General features: G+C 32.4%; 1 protein-coding gene across 1 annotated transcript; it reads left to right on the plus strand.

The window, feature by feature from the left end:
* LOC146136187 (uncharacterized) lies at positions 1-15876 on the plus strand. Its single transcript, XM_083396178.1, has 23 exons — positions 1-243; positions 2405-2503; positions 3790-3938; positions 4155-4396; positions 5670-5923; positions 6028-6351; positions 6475-6603; positions 7169-7297; positions 7445-7511; positions 9551-10397; positions 10478-10643; positions 10764-10892; positions 10954-11138; positions 11209-11327; positions 11432-11509; positions 12255-12323; positions 13631-13748; positions 13846-13941; positions 14006-14140; positions 14457-14554; positions 14812-14964; positions 15287-15423; positions 15741-15876. Exons 1-23 carry the CDS (start codon positions 123-125, stop codon positions 15854-15856), a joined length of 3960 nt encoding a protein of 1319 aa, XP_083252304.1. The 5' UTR covers positions 1-122; the 3' UTR covers positions 15857-15876.
* Positions 15877-18271: the final 2395 nt, after the last annotated feature.

An 18271-nucleotide genomic window follows, 5' to 3' on the forward strand; every position in this document is an offset into this window, starting at 1 on the left:
ATTGTTATAACGAAGAGCAAATTGGCTGCTTTGTTATGAATTTTTATTTCGAAAAAAATTAGATGCACTGTCTTTAAAATATGAAGTAATTTATTCCTCTGTTGTTTAATTTTCAAAATATTATGTCTGTCTTCGGAGGCCAACAAGCACAACAAGATTCAGTTTTTAAACAAGCTCAAGAAATGTTTCCGCAACTGGACCCGGAAGTAATTTATATGATTTTGTCAGATAATGCATTCAACAGTAAGTAGTAATTATGCAGGTAAAAGCTTGTACATTTGTGCCATAGATTCCAATGTTTAGTTAAGTACAATTTTGTTAAATTAAAGGAAGAGGCTATATTCATTGCTCACCCATGAGCCGGAATTCGTACCGTTATTCATAATAATACGATTTATTGCTTGTGGACAGTACTTCAAAAACAAGTTCAGTCCACAAGTATACAGGTTTTGAACTTCCATGGACAGCAGTGCGAATCAAGTTTGATAGTGGGTTAAAAGTACCTCGAAACAAATAACACACTGATTTGATGGTTTCCACCCAGCGTTTTGAGATTTTTGTAAATGTAGCACAATATTTGCGTTAGTTTACAGGTTAGTCACAGCTTATAAACAGATGTTCAAGTCCAGATGGTATATGGCCTATAAGTCATTAGAAAAAAACTAGGAAATTAAATTTAGCCCAATAATACTTAAATAATGTGCGTTGATAACAACTTTTAATTAAACATATTCGGCCTGATACATCAATGTGTGACATAACAATTGCTCAAATGTGTGACATAACAAGTTTGGGCTTTTACCCCCGGCATTCAAATAAATATTATTAAATCAACGCATATTATTTGGATTAGGGCAGGGACGTCAAACCGCCAGCCTGCCTAATATTTGTTTGTATGACCACTTATTCTCAATTTAATTAGTCTTTGCCAAGGAAAATTTTCTGCAAAAAAATTATTTATATTATTCTCATTTTAAAAAGACATATAACTATAAAAATGCCATGAAAAAATAACACTGGTTATTTAAAAGAATGTTGTGTAAACAGTTGAAAAATGTTGTGAAACCAGTTTATAAAGGTAAGGATGATTGAAGAAAATTAACAAAGACCTAGCATATTATAAAAAATAATTCACCAGAAAAGCTAAGCAATCGGTGCAAAATTTTTTTAATTTTTAATTTAAAAGATTTATTTTACAAAAAAAACTAGTTTTTATATTCACACATATTTAATCTAATATATTTTTTAAGCCCAAATAGAAAGATTCACTCGGGCTCCGCACTACAGTTGGCTAGAGTGCGAAACACATTGTTTAGTGGGAGAAAATGCAGTCCTAGACAAATAGATATTTAAAGAGTACTCAATTTCAATCATAGAATTGTTGTGTGTTGCAAATTTAGTTTGATTGGCAGCACTTAGTTTCTTCTTATGTGACTTACAAAAGGAATCATGATAGTTGTAATTTTAGTTAAATAGAGAAGTCTGACATTCGCATGGGTGAATCCAGGGGGTGACAGGTCATGTTATCACTTAAAAAAATGTTTTTTTTTGACAGTTTTAAAAATGTGAATGCGAAATAATGTCACGCTTTGTGCAATCTTTTTTGTGTTTTAATATATTCCTGTCTCTTTTTAGGCAAATCAGTACAAAAGTGTGATAAATACTATGGCATATTGCGCTTTGTGACTCAGAACCTTGGCAAACAATTTCTATTAAATTGGACTATAAATGCCTTTTACCAAGCAATATGCTAATTTTCTTATCTACGTAATGTGTCACTTGAAAATTTTTGTAAATTCCACCAAACAAATGCTTTTTTGTTTTTGTGGGTTGCACATTTGAACTGGCTTTGACCTGCATGTTTGCACAAAATTGCGCTAAAAAACAGCTTATCTATAAAACAATGTCTAAAATAAGAAAAACACACATGTGCAAGCACAATTTTGTCTTTTGCATCGCCCTTTTTTTGCTTAATCAAAAAAAGTTTTGCTCCTTCACTTAACTTATGGTATCTATTTTCTTTCTATTAGCCTTGTTTATTTCCTAAACATGCTGGGGATTATACATTTGTGGGGCAAACACAGCATTTAACTTTAGAGACGAGACCAAGAAACCCGACGAATTTATGCCTAAATGCTTGTCACCAGAAGACTGGGGAAAATTTTCCAGTCTGTACCCCACAATCTAAGCAAATCACTATTGAATAAATGCCTTCTGACACCACAAGCATTCATTTGCCTAGTAAATGGTGTTCTGCCTATAAAATACTTTTTGTATTCCTATATTGAAAGGCTTCTTCAATTCTTATACTACAGATACATATTTTTGTTTTTAAGTTTTGTTACAATATACATTTAATAACAACTTGGCCATAAATACAGCACTAACCATTTATCCAAAACAGTTTTGCAGTCATTGGACAATCTGAGTATCCTTTGTCCTGCAGAAAGTATATCAAGACCTGTGGAAAATTCAAAAGAAATTGGTAACAGTTTAACAGAAAGTATGTTGGGCAATTTTCACATAAATATCTCCCAAAGTTATTAAGCCCTTCATTGTTTAAGATTACTATCTTTCACTCACACCTTTTTGAGCAACTTTAAGATAGTTCCATAATGTTTATTCCAATATTTTTATAATATAAACTTGTAAAATACCATAATAAAATAAGTAGTTTTTTTATTTATTTTTTTTAGAATATACATATGCAAAAGAGTTTTGCTATTAACTGCTGTAACTGTAGACTGCGGCCCCAGACTTGGTCCATTTTGCCAAGCAATTTAATCTGTTCGCACTATGTCAAAAAAAGATTTAGGTTCCTGATTTTATACTATATTATTAAATAAATAACACCAAGTCAATGATTTTCCATTCTGAAACCAACTTGTCAACAAAACAATGCTATTTATAGCTTTTTTGTTAAGAATCACTATTTTAATTCCTTTCATGGTATGCCCCACCCATAAAAATGAAATATTTAAAAAATAATTGCCTATTTCTGCTATAAGATATATTGTAAGAAATTCCCCCTTCTAAAAAATATAAGTTTTAAAAATAATGAAAAATGTACTGGAGATATTCTGCTTTGAACATCCCTAGCTGCACCACATAATTGATTAGGCGAAACAAATACCTAACACTACAGGTATAGCACAAGTATGCACAACATTTGCTGAATAAAAAGTGAAACTTGTTTTTGGTGAATTTCAGCTTGCTGATTCCAAAAATTACATCTTTGTCGATTTTTTTTAAAAAATGTTATTTAAAATTTTGACTGAGAACAAATTGCTAGCTTTAAACAGTACTCAAATTCACAAATATATAATTAGGTAAACTATTGTCTATGTTCAAAAAGAACTTAAAATTAATATCAGTGCATATGTATCTAGGTAACAATACTGGAATAAAAACAATTATATGGAAAAAACTTTTTCTTCACAAATACAGTAATACGCAAAAAAATGTATAAACCACAACCAAACAATGATCAGTTTAAAAAACAATAAACTGTTAAAGACTGTCATGTGTACCATGTCTACCTAAATCACTGGTTCAACAATTTTATAAGATATCTGTTGCAAAATAAACCATTCTGAGTCATTGTCTTACAAACACATTAGGTTTTACAATATGACACTCATAACACATACCACCATTCGTTATTAACATTATTTTTTTCTTAATAAATTTACTTTCTATAGTCATAAGAGGCAGAGCACACAGACAATAGAGCTGCATGCTTCTCCCAGAGCTCAAGGTTGCCAACCAATGCTCTACATTATGTTGCAGTATCTACTCAAAATAGTCCAACGCAAGCAGCTTTTAATAACAAAATGAAAATGCGGAAAAAGGGAAGTTTAAATTCCGTAACCCCAAGTGTCTCGCCAGAAACTTTTAAGCCGTTTGAAACCATTATTTCTAAAGACATTACCAAGGAGGTATTTATAACAACAAAAAAATCACTAATATTTAAGTAGGAGGTGTCAAATAAAATTATTTAATCCAATTCATCTAAAAGTCAAATAGGTATACATTTAACCAAAAATTGTTTTTTAAAGCCAACCGTAATTAATTTTATTTTAGCAGTTTTGTAAAATATTTACTTATGATTTTACTTTAAGAAATTCGAAGAGCTGAAATTTGCGTTTTTGCAGGAAAATTTGTCAGGTATAGAACCAATTTATTTGATGTCCAATGATATAGCATACAATTCTACTGTTAACGGAGATGTTGATATTACAAAAAACGACGGAAAAACTAAATTTGTATGTTTGTACTCGTATATAAATGTTGGTAAATGGAATGGAGTGAAGTTTCAGTTCAACGGCGGAGGTTTACGGCAACCTCAAGTGTTTAACTCTGTTCAAGTTGTACCGACGTACAATCAGCTTGACAAGTAGATAATACCTTTTAGGTTTTGTATTAATTACCTTTTTGTAGTTTTTTCAAGTTTTCGATTACTAACAATTAATGTGTCTAGAAATCATTGACTGGGCTTTTAATGATGTATATCAAGGGTCTCAAACACGCGCCCCCAACACACGGAGAACATTTTGTGCCGCCCGTGTCAGAATTTTGCTTTACAAGTTTTGATAATATTCAAGTGCCACATATCTTTTTTCAGAATTGAAAAGTTAAAATTCCTTAAAAACCTGAAACTAATCATCAAACTTCACTATCAAATCTCCATTAAACGTTACCATTTATGCAGTGAAAAATCTGCTATTATGTCACATTGCCTATTCACTTCTGTAAAGTTGTCACAATAACGTTGGAAATTGCACCAGTCAGGTGTTAGTGGAATTGGTCATAATGTTCAAATTGATTGTCGAGGTGCAGGCTAGCCTACTATTGAATTAATTGCTATAGTTTAAAAAGCTAAATTAACCTTGTCTTCTGCTTCGAAAATGAGTAAAATCACAGACGAAAGTAAAGTTTTTCAGGGTAAGTGGGAGGAGTTATATTTTGTCACCGAGGTCAGAGATACTAGTCATTGCTTTATTTGCCAGCAAAAGATAACTATGATGTTGGAGTATAACATGCGTTGACACATCGAAACAATGCACCGCGATAAATATGATGCCTACCAGGGCAAAGTAAGAGACAAAAACAACTAACACCAGAATTTTGCAAACAAAGAAGTTTCTTGGCCAGCAGTCCACATCTGCAAGCAACTCTGAGATTGGTTTCCGCTGACAAGTTGAAGCCCAATATCGAGATCCTTGTCCATGAAAAACGTTGCCATTTATAGTCAGAACGATAAAAAAACGCCTAAATAATCAGCCTACTTGTGTTTATCTTTTATTGTATTCTTGTTGGTTGACATTTCATTGTGAATTGCGGCTCTTGGGAATTTTACACGTCCTCATTTGGCCCTCAGAGCAATTTGAGTTTGAGACCCTTGATGTATATTGTATGCTTTATATTAAAATGTGTTACAAAGATAAATGGTATTAAATTTTATTAACTATTAGGGGCCATGTTTAGGTCCATTATATGATGGCTTAACAAAGAAGTATTTGATGTTAATTTTATAAAGATGCAGCAAAATCTTTAACAATGTGTGATTGTTATATTTTTTAAATGTGGATTTATTTTCAAAAAATGACATTTTTCTTCTTTATTTACAGAAAGTTATGTTTGCCAAAAGTGCATTTTTTGTTTTATAGACAGCTGTGTAGACTAAAGAGTAGGAAAAAGGTCATATCATGTACAGGATCTGTTATTCACCTGTCCTTTCTTCAACCTGCTAAAAGAAATATACCAGAAAATTATTATGTGGTGAATCCTTTGAATTCTGAACTGGAAAGTGTTAAAAAGCAAGAAATACATGGAAAAGTTGTAATACCAAGCGTTAGTGAATCAGTTTTGGAAACAAATCAAATAACCAGTGAATGTGATATCCACAAAACTATTTCTACAGGTGAAAAACACATTTCCAATTCTGATTGGCCAATAGTGTTACGAACCCAACCCTGTTTATTTTTAAGCAAGACACCTTTAGCTAAACAGTGAATTGCATTTTAGATATTAGGGAACATTGTACAAATATGAATGTAAGTTCTTCCAATGAGAGCTTTTACAAGTCTGGAAGAGGAAATTTTCCTAGTCCTATTTTTTGCACTCGACCCTCTTTGGCCCCAGCGCCTATACAACAAATTCGTCATCCCCATTTTGGACAAAGAAGTTATTTTGAAAATCAATTATCATGGCCACAGCAACCAATTCCAACAGCCACTAGAAATAAGCAGGATTTTTGTCAAGTTCCAAAAAGAAAAGGAAAACCTCTTCTGTACATTTTGCGAGGTCTTCCAGGAAGCGGAAAATCTACTCTTGCAAAAATGCTTTGTGGTAAATTCCTTGTCAAAATTTTATCACTAAGCTTTAATTTTGTTTTAAATTTATACCTTTTCATAAGGTGCAAATTTATACTTAAAAACCCCACACAGATGCTTTACCTACTTTGTTTGTCAGGAAGACAAGGTGTAATTCTTAGCACTGATGATTATTTTGTGGTGAATGGATATTATCAGTTTGATCCAGTTTTTCTTTCGGAAGCGCATGCATGGAATAAAAAACGGGCGGATGACTGTATGAAAACAGGTGAAACTTAAGTGTAAATTTAGGCTAATGTTTAGACTTGGTTACATATCATAAGGTAGAACTGCAGCTGAAAAAAAAGTATATACCAAATAAATATAAAAAAATACTGATGTTATCATCATTAAACTGAATTTGGCCTTCTGATTGGACTTCACAAATAAGTTTTTTTGAAAACCTGTTATTTTAAATCAAGCTTGTTTAAGTAGGACTTTTAAAATACCAGGCATACTATAGTACATATATATATATATAAGTGGATAGGCATATTTGCATAGATAATATAAATTATATTTTTCAGGAATGGCAGCTTATGAATGCTTTTTTGTTTGATTAAGTTATACTTGAATAATAGTAACTACTTATAATAAAGTTATTTGCTGAACCAAGGTTGCAATCACTGATATAAGTGTAGCATATTTGTTTTATTATAAGAAAATTAAAAACAGATGCTGAACTTTATATAAATGAGACTTTTGATTTAGCAGAAGAATTTAACAGGGTCAACATTCCTTTTTATGATTTAAATTTGTTGGAAGCTAAAACACATATAAACTTACATTGCTAGGAAAATCTCCATTGATAATAGACAACACCAATATTACTGGTTGGGAGATGGAATATTATGTAAAGAAGGGCTTGTCTTACAAATATCACATTGAAATTAAGGAGCCAAATACATGGTGGAAATTTAAAGGTTTTTACTATCTTTCAGAAATATATCTCTGTATGAATAATCTTGACATTAAATGTTGTTATTTTTAAAGAGTTTCTCTCATTAATTTACAGTTTAATACCCTGAGTTTTATTTCAAATTATAAATATTTATGTAACAATTCTTTAGCTCGTGAATTAACAAGAAGAAACATACATGGTGTTCCCAAAGAAACTATAGTAAAAATGCTGGAAAGGTAAGCACAAGATGTTTAACATCGCAAATGCTGTATGCTGAGTAATCAGTATTTTATTTCCCTTAACTCTCTATTGCAAAAGTCACTACATTAGCACTCCTGAACTAAATGAAGATTGTTCAGCATAATGTAGTCACACTACAGTAATGATTAACAAAAAAATTGTGACTCCGGTTTATCAACAATTTTATCTCTATCGTTTCTATTAGTTAAACCCAACACTTGAAATCCCATACAAAATTGACCCATGATGTGCTGTTTAAAAATAGTTTACAGTTGATTTTCATCATTTATTGATGGTCTGATGAAATTAAAAATTGTTTTCCTTATGAGGAACCAGCAATACTTATATTTTGTTGTAGCCAACTTTTGAGTTTTACTGTCATACCTTTTAGTAGAACAGCTATAACGTTTGTAAAACAGTCTTCATCTAACCACAAGAGATATACATTGTTTTCAACAAAACTGGAGCATAACTTACGTTTTTCAAATTATAATATTCAGTAAAAACATCAACATAAAGACGTATTTTGTTGGTTATGCCAGTGAATTGATCAACAATAACACAATACTTAAATATGTAATAGTGAGTCTACCAGTTATCCTTGTTCTTGTTTTACAGTTGGATGTTAAATGTGACTGTCTGGTAGGGATGTTTAAAGTAGAATCCCAAGGTATTCTAGAATAATAGGTTTCGAATCTAGAATAATAAATCCAGAAAAGCAAATCCTAGTATATTTTTTATAAATTATTTAACCTCGATTTTGTTTGGGGAAAGGATTAATCTTAATCTACCCTACAGGGCCCACAATCACAGCAATAAATCGCCCAAACAATTTTCTAACATGTGTACATTATAATAAAAAAAATCTCCCGTATGTTTAACATTCTTAACAACGGTCATTTGAAGCAATTCTGTAAACTGGAATATGTCAACTGTCCAAGCTGTTGCCAAAACTTATATTTTTGCCAATAGGGAGTACAATGCAACACTGACACACACAGAAGTCTTAAGCAATTCGGTCCTGTTTTTTCAAGCATTGTTGGGTCTTAGGGCTTGACTTTCGCCGCAGCGACAGGCCAACCTACCACACGCGTCTGTGCAATTAGGCGCAACAATCGGCGGTAAAACATTAAATTATATCGGTTCCTATTACCCGAAATAAACGGCAGAATTGGATTGGAATCCAGATGGGACAAGGATTCGATATTCTACTTTGAACATCCCTACTGTTTGGGTAATCCAGCTCTTAAATGGTTACATAAGTAATGTTTAATAAGTCACACCACAATTTATAACAAAAATAATTGATTCTGCAAACAACAAGATAAAACATTGATTACTCTGCTTACATCAGTGATGATTAGGGCGATCATTTTTTCAAATGTCGAAAAAAGTCAAAATTTTGTATTTTAAGTCAGAATCGAATAAAAAAGCACAAAAATTGTTCGCAAAATTAAAAAAATATATATAGTCAGCTTTATTAAATTGTCGTTCATTTTTTTTTAAATTTGTTGTTCAATTTTATGTTTTTGCAATATACGATACTATGATACATAGCAACACGCTAGCACTTTGTTAGTCTTTGAAGAGTATTGGCAATCCTATTTACATTTAAAGAGGCTTTTTTTAAATAATAATTTTTAGCCAACTTATATTGTTTCTATGCTTTAATATTTTTAATTTATGACAAACAATCATTTGGAACAGCTATTTGCTTCACATTTTACACATTACAGCGAAATATGGCATAACATGGTAATTCCTGCAAATTGAGTATTTTACAGTGAAACTAATGGTAATTGCCATTTCCATCTTTTAATGTCAGCTTAAGTGATACAAAATAATAGTAGTTTTTCCTAATTGTTTGCCATTCCTGTTTTTACGGTCCAAACCAAGGGTAACTGTTTGATAAACATAACTTTTTAATAGTTTTGAAAATCTAAACAACCCTTATGTTAGTGACCATTAAATGGTTTTTCAGTGAAAGTTGTTAGGTCTTATTTAATTTTTATTTATTTCATTCTGCAATTTACAGGTTTGAAAAAAATGTAACAGTTTCATCGATAATTAAGAGTTTTTCGAAAAATATGAAGTTAGAAAGTCAACAAAAAGAGATAGCAAGCAACGATAAGGAAAAAAACAATCCTGTTCATACTGAAACAACACTTGCTAATCAAACTGATCAGTTTAAAAATGGGACTAGTAAAAATACAAAGTTACTGCTTTCAACTGCTGAAAAGTCACCTATTGATCACAAGAAATTAACACCTAGTTATAAAAGTCATCAAAACGTTTCTCACTTGGATGAACTTGATGATTTTGAAAATATTGTCGTGAATCAGCAAAACAATGTAACACTCGAGAGTAAGCAGGATTTAAAAGAATTACCAGATTTGACAAAAGAATCCAAACCAACAGCTGCGAATAATTTAAACTTCGATTATAAAGTTGGTTTCTCAGAAAACACTAAAACTGATTTACAAGAAAAAAGTCTAGAAGACGCTGGTTGCAGTAAGTTGTCAAAGCCAAAAAAGAAATCCAAACCGTCAAAGCAAAAACCTTTAAAACTATTAAAAGATGTTCATTTCAACAATGACTGGGGACAATTTATTAGCTCTGTCGCTCAAAACATTGACATAAGTAATAAAAATCCAGTTGTTGAAAAGAGTGTAAAACATTCCACGGCTGATACTAATACCATGACTACAGAAGATGATTTTACAATTTTAAGAAAATTTGAAAATTGTTACAATTTTGAAGATGAAATTGGTTTAAAGGTTTTTTTATCAAACAGTTCATATTTTCAACCAAATCCCAAACCTGAAATTTTGTCTCGCAGTGACACATTGGACAAAGCAACATCAACTTATGATCTTGTTCAGGTTTTTTAACTTTTCAAGCTTGTTGTTCTTTGTGTTGTTTAAAGATTGTTTCAGTTTAACTATGTACATGCTTTATGTAGCAACCTGAAGTCCATGAAGATTTAACAACTCTGGGGTTATTATTCCCATGCTTACCCTCTGATGATTTAAAGGACATCTATGAGAAATGTGGGAAAAGTTGCCAATGGACCATAGATGTTGTTGCCGAATCAACCCTTTTTGGAAGTGCAGAAAATGAAATTATAGGTAGATTTTTATACACACTTTTAAATATATATATAAATGAATGTATAGATGTTGCTTTATGTCGTCTTATGTTTTTTCAGATTTTATTGTATCTATTTTAAAGCCTTTTTAATTTTAAAGATTCCAAAAAAAATTCACCTTATCAAACAACTTTGGATGAATATTATGACAATGCATCTGCAACCAAACAAAAATTGCCGGATGAAACTCCCAAGGAAAATACTGTTGAACATACTTTTGAAAAATATGGTATTGTTTAGTGTTAATTAATTTTAAGTTTTGTGTTTGATAAATACATATTTCTCTGTAGACCTTCCTAAGTCAGCAGTTAATATTCAACTTTCTAAAGAAGCTTTAAAACAGATTTGTGACTATGTTGGAGAATCGTTTGACAATTCACAATCTGCAGACATTGAATTAGATTCAAGTCTTGTCATTGACCTATTTAATGCTTGGAAGAGAACCCTTGAGAAAAAAACGAAAACGGAAACTTTGGTAGAATGCAATTTGTTTAAAGTATTTTAAAAATAAATATGTTGTTAATAAAAACATCCAATTTCTTAAGAATGAAAATTCTGTTGAAAGTGTTGTTGGAACATTCAAACTTAAGAATATCATATGTGATTATGATGACCCTGTCGAAAATTTACAACAGATAGAAGATGATGAAAAGTTGGCAAGAAGGTGCAACATTGTACTAATTTTAGATTGAAAAAAAAAACATATATTTTAATATATTTACATATTTGAGAACTTTTTGTGTTGTTTATTTCCTCATTTTACTTAAGGTTGCAGATGGAAGAAGAACAAGGATTGCAAGAATATAAAAAACCTCCTCAGCAACGAAAGACGAAAAACAAACCAAAGTATGTACAAAGTTGTTTTTGTAGTGCACGCTTTACCCGATACCCATCCTGCCAAACTTTTTACAAAAATTTATTGAAAGGTTGTATTACTGCATAACATGTTTTGTTGATTTGAACTTTGTCATTGTTAATATTAGCAGTGATAAAATAAATCTTATGAGTACAAGTTTGAACCACTTCAGAACTATAACATGCAACCTAATTGATATTTATGTTGTTCAGCCAACATATATTATATATTACTCAATTTAGTAGAAAAATGTATCAAAGTCCAGGATTTAAATGGATCATAGCTTCTAATTATACATTAAGTCTTATTGCTAAACAGGAATATTAGCAAATAATAATTTTAGGCATTAGCATTATGTCACAGTGGTTCACAATCTAATATTTTGTGTAGAAAAAATGTAGCTACCTTGATGAATAACTGAAAATGGCAGGTTGTACCATATAAACCATTTGTGGCATCTAGTTGGATTATTACCATTTACTGATATTTAAAAAAAAAAACATTAAATATAAAATCTGTTTTACATTGACAACTCCTTATAAAATGTCTCTAATAAAATGGCTTATGCTTTAACAAAAAGTTAACACACAAATAAAAGTTTCATGACTAGGAGATGACTACAATGTTTTGATAACCCTCAATATTGGTAATTAATTGGTTCACAAAAAGTATGTTGAATAGTTAAATTGCAGTACAACTATTTTACTTTAAATTGATTGTATTTTTGCCAAACAGAAACTTTCACACCCCAGAGAGACAGAGACCTGCAATAATTGGAGTCAGCAGCCCCTTTCGAACTACTGGGTAAGTTATCATGTCTTCGCCAGTGTTTTCTATTGTTAATTTCTTGAAAAAGCAATTATAAGCGAAGTGACAATGTATAAGAAATCACCTGTTTTTATGCTCTTCTCTTTTTAAAGGCGTTGTGCAAACTTAGACATTTATGATAGATCTATCAACTACACAATGACAATAAACTGGCTTATACAAAGAGAACTGAGATAACTAAAACAAAAAGCTTGAAAATAAGCAAACAGCCACAGTAGCTTACACTTTTATTTCATCACAATTATTGAAAAATAAACCTATTCTATCATCCAGTTTGCATGTAAATTAAGTATACCATAATGCATTAGAAGCTAACAAATGTCCTTATACAAACATTTGTTAGCCCATGAAAGTCATGTCACTATAATTAAATTGTTGTCACTATAGACCAGTGGTTCTCAACTTTTTCGCCGCGTACCACCTCGAGGTTCTATGATCTTGTTGCGTACCAACAAATTATCGAAAAACTCAACTTTACTCAAAATGTATATAGGATTATTAAAAGGGGCGGATTAGCTAATTAGTTTGCCCAGGAATTTCGAAACAAATGCGGCCCACTACTCTTAAAAAAGTTTCCCTGTTTTAACTTTGCAGGATACCAGTAGTCAAGTTTTGTGATTCTTTGTTGTTTGTCTATGTCATAAAATAAATTTGCATAGATGTTCCGGAAAGATAATAATTCCTATCATTGATGAAGCATAAAATATTTAACTATACAATAATTACGATGAATTATATATTACAATACAAAAAAATGCTTAACCTTTTGGTAAAACTGTAATTTTACTTCAAAACATACTGTGTACAGCGTACCACCCAAAATGACTTCGCGTACCACAGGTTGAGAACCACTGCTATAGACGAAGGCATTTCTATGTAAACAATATGCTTTTAAACGCAACAAGTGCCACTAGGAAGTGTAGTATTGGTACCCCAATAGTAGGTTGGTAGTAGAACATATACAAGCAAATTTACTTTTTTTTTTGGTATAGCAAATAGATTAACATTAAAAATGTATATGACCATGAAGCTAAATTGTTTAACAGTTGCTGTGTCAGACATATTTTTGGGTAAATTGAAATTTCCCAAATAATTCCTTAATACGTTTCTTAAAAATCCTGTGCACATTTCTTATTGTCATTTGATCTTAACAAAAAATGTCCTGTAATTGTTTTATTTTTAATTGGTGCTATAGTTATTCAACTATTTATTATTGATAAGCATATATTTATTAATAAAAGTGCAATAAACACACAAACACATATGACAAGGTAGCTTTTTAGAGTGTCTACTGCTGGAAGCAGTCAGTGGTCAGTGGGAACGAACAAAATGTCTTCTTTTAATCAAATAATGCAAGAAGAGAAACTCGCGGAAGCATCAGAGCAACGCCAAAATATTGTTGTGAGTTTCTAGTCCATGATAATTTTGTAAGAAGTTACAAAAGTGTAAATTATGCAATAACAAATTATTTTATTTGCATTTTCATTTCTTTCTTCAGCAGGAAGACGTGGCGCTAGCTTCACAACTGAAGATCAAAGAACTTGTATCTATGTTTCCAAAGATTCCGGAAAGTTTGCTGAATGAAATCTTTTTGGTATAAATATTTAAATGTACTTCATATCGACAAAAACTGTGGTTTATTTTGCCCTGTTGTGTAGAACAATGGATATAATATGGAAGAGACTATCTTTACTGTGGTTTGTATTTTTGCAAGCGAGGATGCTTACCTTCCACATTCATCATCTGAAACGCTGCTAATGGACAAGCAGTGTTTAACTGAGAAAAATTACCAGGTACCACTTTGTTTATACGTAAGGCCCCTCAAAGGGTTAATAACTTTTGGTAAACAGCTATTAGGATGCATGTAATGTTTGTTTCTACTTTATACAGTTATATTCTTAAAAGATAAATAACTCAATCTTGTCCTTAAATAAATACATAATACCAAAAGTTAAATTATATTAGTATAATGTTTTGCAAAAACATTTAAAAAATAGGCATTTTTATTGTAAAATGTTATATACGGTTTGTTAATATATCCACTAAATACTTCTTTAAGAACAACATAGTTTTTAATTATCTACACTGAACTACGGTTCCTGTTTAAAGGTGAACCCTATAAATACTGACGAAAGTGAGATATCAGCTTGTCTTGGCCAACGACCTTTAACCTACGATGAACTACGTGCTGAAGCCAACCTTCAGCGGTAAATTAAGCATTTTTTTCTCTAAATGAACCAAATCAATGCTCGTCTTTAATATATGGGAAATAAAAGGAAAGTTCTGCTGTTTATCCAAGTTTATTATTTACTATAAAAAGGGTGTTTACAAATTTGGAATATAAAGCAAATGCATCATTTAAAGATGACTTTTTATTTATAACTTGCCCTAAATTCCCCTAAAAAAGAAAGTTATGTTGATGTTTTATTCTTTATTTTCTGAAAATTTTTTTACCAATTTTTAGAAAAGAAATGTTGGAATGTTTTCGGAAGGCTGCTGCAGCGAGTCACCAGTTGCGTGGACCACTTAACATGTATTATGCCAACCGCGCGCAGCAACACAAAATCAAATTGCGGGAAGCAAACAACCGAGCCGCCGCCATCACCTTTAAGCAAATGTAAGTGCTTTTAAATTATATAGACGTTTTACGATACATTATGGTATGTAAAATAAAAATAAACAAGATTAGGGTTTTTTAACTGTAATAATATTCTGGGAATGATACGTTTCGCCATAACACAACCAACCCATGGGCAAATTAATGATTAAAATGAAATAACAGCCCTGGAAAATACACCCAGGAGTTTAATATAATGTACTTTTTGTACTTTTTTTCTACTTTTTATGTCAAACAGTAAAACACGTCTGAAATATTTTATACATGCTGCCTGCGTCTGATGACTATGATCGACGACATTGCATAAAAACTGACTTTTTAGGAACGAAGGTCGGTCAAGAAATGAACTCGATCTTCATGGCTTGCATGTGGACGAGGCAATTGACACTCTGCAATCCATTATGTGCAAAATTAGAGATCAAAAGCGATTTAAGTATCTCTTCGTTATTACTGGAAGGGGTACGTATTAATAGACCACCATTATGTGTAGAGATTTTTGGTGACACGTTGTATTAGTTAAAGGGTATACGAGTTAAAGTTCATTTATAAGTTTACCATTACATTTTGCGCGTCAAGACATTCCGAGCATTTTGGTGAACCATGTTGTATAACTGGTTTTCATTGTCAGCTACTTTGCCTATCACATGTTCTTGTATTTTGTAGAATTATATTTGTAGAATTTGCGCCAACAGTATTTAAATTAAAAAAACTTAAACAAGTGTGTACTGGCAAAAATACCAGTTAAATATTGACAAAACAAAGTTGGGTATTTTTAGGCCTTAACAGTGCCTCCGGTGTTTCAAAGATAAAGACTGCCGTTCTTAACTGGCTGCAAATGAAGAACGTAAGTTTCACAATGGTTAACGATGGATACATCAAAATACATTTGTAATGTGTTTTTTTTTACATTGATCATTACGACATTATTTTATTTAAATTACTTTTCCTACTGTGTTGAAGGTGTTTTAGTGAGCGTTTCTCGCTTGAATCGATATTATTCGTTTACAGTGTGCTATGCACTTTCCATTGTCGAGATTTATCCGTATGGTTGACAGGTCCGACGTCACATAACATATTTGCTGTGTTTCTTCTTATGCACCAATTTCGCCAAGCATTTTTTTCCTTTTAGTGCCTAAACTAAATGTGGCGATCCACTTTTCCAGGATAAACTGCAATGAGCAAACTCGTGTACGTGCTTTTACGTTTATTTGAATAAACTTTTAAGTGTTTTTAATATTGACTTGAAACCTTTGAGATATGCTCAGTAAAGACGTTTTCAGAGAGCTACAAAAGTGCACGAAATTTCCCTTATGAAAATTGGCCTAACAACATATTTATAATAAAAAGTATTATTCAATTTCTAAAAGTGAAGCAAGTGCGGTTGGGGGTTCGTACCCTCCTTTTCGTTTGTGATATTGTCGGTTTTTGTTGTTCGTTTTGTCAGGGTTTAACACACCGTCCGAAGCTGCAATATTTCCTAAGTAATTGGGTCACGCGTCTGAAGCTAATGCGAAACCAAAATAACGCCGTTTTCGTCTCTTTTTTGGTCGACCATAAACCAGGGCTGCGGAGTCGGACTCGGGACTCGAGGAGTCGGTTAGTTTTGCTGGAGTCGGACTCGGGACTCGAGTGCAACCACGTAAACCACCGGAGTCCGACATGCGCAGTACCAGATTTCATGGCTGATATGGCCGCCAACTGGAATTGTAAAGGTGGAATATTTTTCAACCATGTATTGTGAGTGAATGAATTTTACGACACCCCTATAAGTGGATTGCTGAATATTCACGTTACTTAAGTACGTAAATTGGCGGAATATACGCTGTAGAGTCTGGACCGGACTCGGGTTTATTTTTTGGCTGGAGTCGGATTATTATTTTTAACCAACTCCGCAGCCCTGCCGTAAACGCAAGATGTTTTTTCTCTTTCGTTATTCGTTCAGGTTAGCTGATTAGCACGGATGTATTCGACAAATGACAACGCTAACTCCAGCCTTCCTTTTTTTCTTGCTAAAAACGTCGAGTGCAATTGACACAACTTATTCTCCCACAACCGCATCTTGTATTTTAGCTGACTTGGTTCACTGCTCGGCGCAGATGCAACAGCCGGGAAAAACGATCGTTTAGTATTGCAGGTGGCGAAAGACGTGCTTGTAAATTAGCGTAGTCCCGTACATGAAAACTGCGCTGCTGATTGTCTAAACATGATTCTACCAAAATAAATAACAAATATTTCAGCGTCTTGGTTTAGTTTTTCGCCTGAAGCTAACGATTGTACACTAAGCGGTTTCGACGCACGTGTTCGCTTTGCGTCCCAAAGATTCGCTTTTGCTGGATGTTATTTGGCTTTGTCTGATTATTTTTCATTCACTTTAATACGACTTATTACGTAATTTAATCACTATTTTATGACGACATTATTCATTAACGCCAGACGAAAAATAGGGCTTAAGTGGAAATTTTGTTGAGCGGTAGTGATAGAAAGCCTTGTTAAAACGAATAAGATTGTGTGAGTGTTTCTTAAACCGTAATGAGCAAATGGAGAGAAAATACATTAAGGATTAAATGTCCAGATAGAAAAAAAATCTGTATTTAGTTTATCGGCCCAAAACCAAAAAAAGTTTGAATCATAAACCCCAGACAATAGGTCCGGGGTCCCAGGTCAACGAACTTGATGCCATCTAGGAACTGTATGCGCGTAGTTTCGACAATCAGCCGCTCAGCTGCGTCACGTGTCACACTGAAAAAACAACAAATTAAACCCAATAAACGCAATGACTTAACTTTCCGGTGGCATCTCTAAAAAAATTACTGGCGGCCATGAGATCACTAAAAACGGTCGTCAACATACGAAAGATTGAGCACCCCTGGCCTACTGCATATGAATATTAATATTTTTTATTCGTTTCAATTTGTCAAAAAAACATAACATACACCTGGTCAGTATATGAGTATCTTAGGACATCTGAGTAGTGAGTACCTTTCATTTTAGTCGTGTTTGATGAATATCCGATTTAGTAAAAGGAACCCTAGTCCTACCAATTTTTGGGATTGGCCTGTTTAGTAAAGCAAATTTGTATACATAACGTACGAGTCATTCCAGGTCTCGACACACTTTCAGTTTAAACAAATGTGTTTGAAACATGTAGTGATTGACTGATGTTATTGTTTTTGCGGCAATTTATTTAAAACATTTTCCATAGCCTTTCTTGACGTCATCTCATTATGTGCCGGTTACCACGGTTTGTGGGGATTATTATTTTTACATTTCCATTATCTTTATTCCAAATCTGTAATATATACCTATA

Source organism: Ascidiella aspersa, chromosome 8 (assembly GCF_963924565.1).
Source record: "Ascidiella aspersa chromosome 8, kaAscAspe10.2, whole genome shotgun sequence".
In the NCBI taxonomy this organism is placed as follows: domain Eukaryota; kingdom Metazoa; phylum Chordata; class Ascidiacea; order Phlebobranchia; family Ascidiidae; genus Ascidiella; species Ascidiella aspersa.

What these genes read in the sequence shown, in the direction of transcription:
- LOC146136187 (XM_083396178.1), top strand. Translation starts at nt 123, where the DNA reads ATGTCTGTCTTCGGAGGCCAACAAGCACAACAAGATTCAGTTTTTAAA. An exon ending in CTAAAGACATTACCAAGGAG is followed by an intron (nt 3,939 to 4,154) that starts GTATTTATAACA and finishes GCGTTTTTGCAG; the next exon opens with GAAAATTTGTCAGGTATAGA. An exon ending in GCTGAAGCCAACCTTCAGCG is followed by an intron (nt 14,555 to 14,811) that starts GTAAATTAAGCA and finishes ACCAATTTTTAG; the next exon opens with AAAAGAAATGTTGGAATGTT.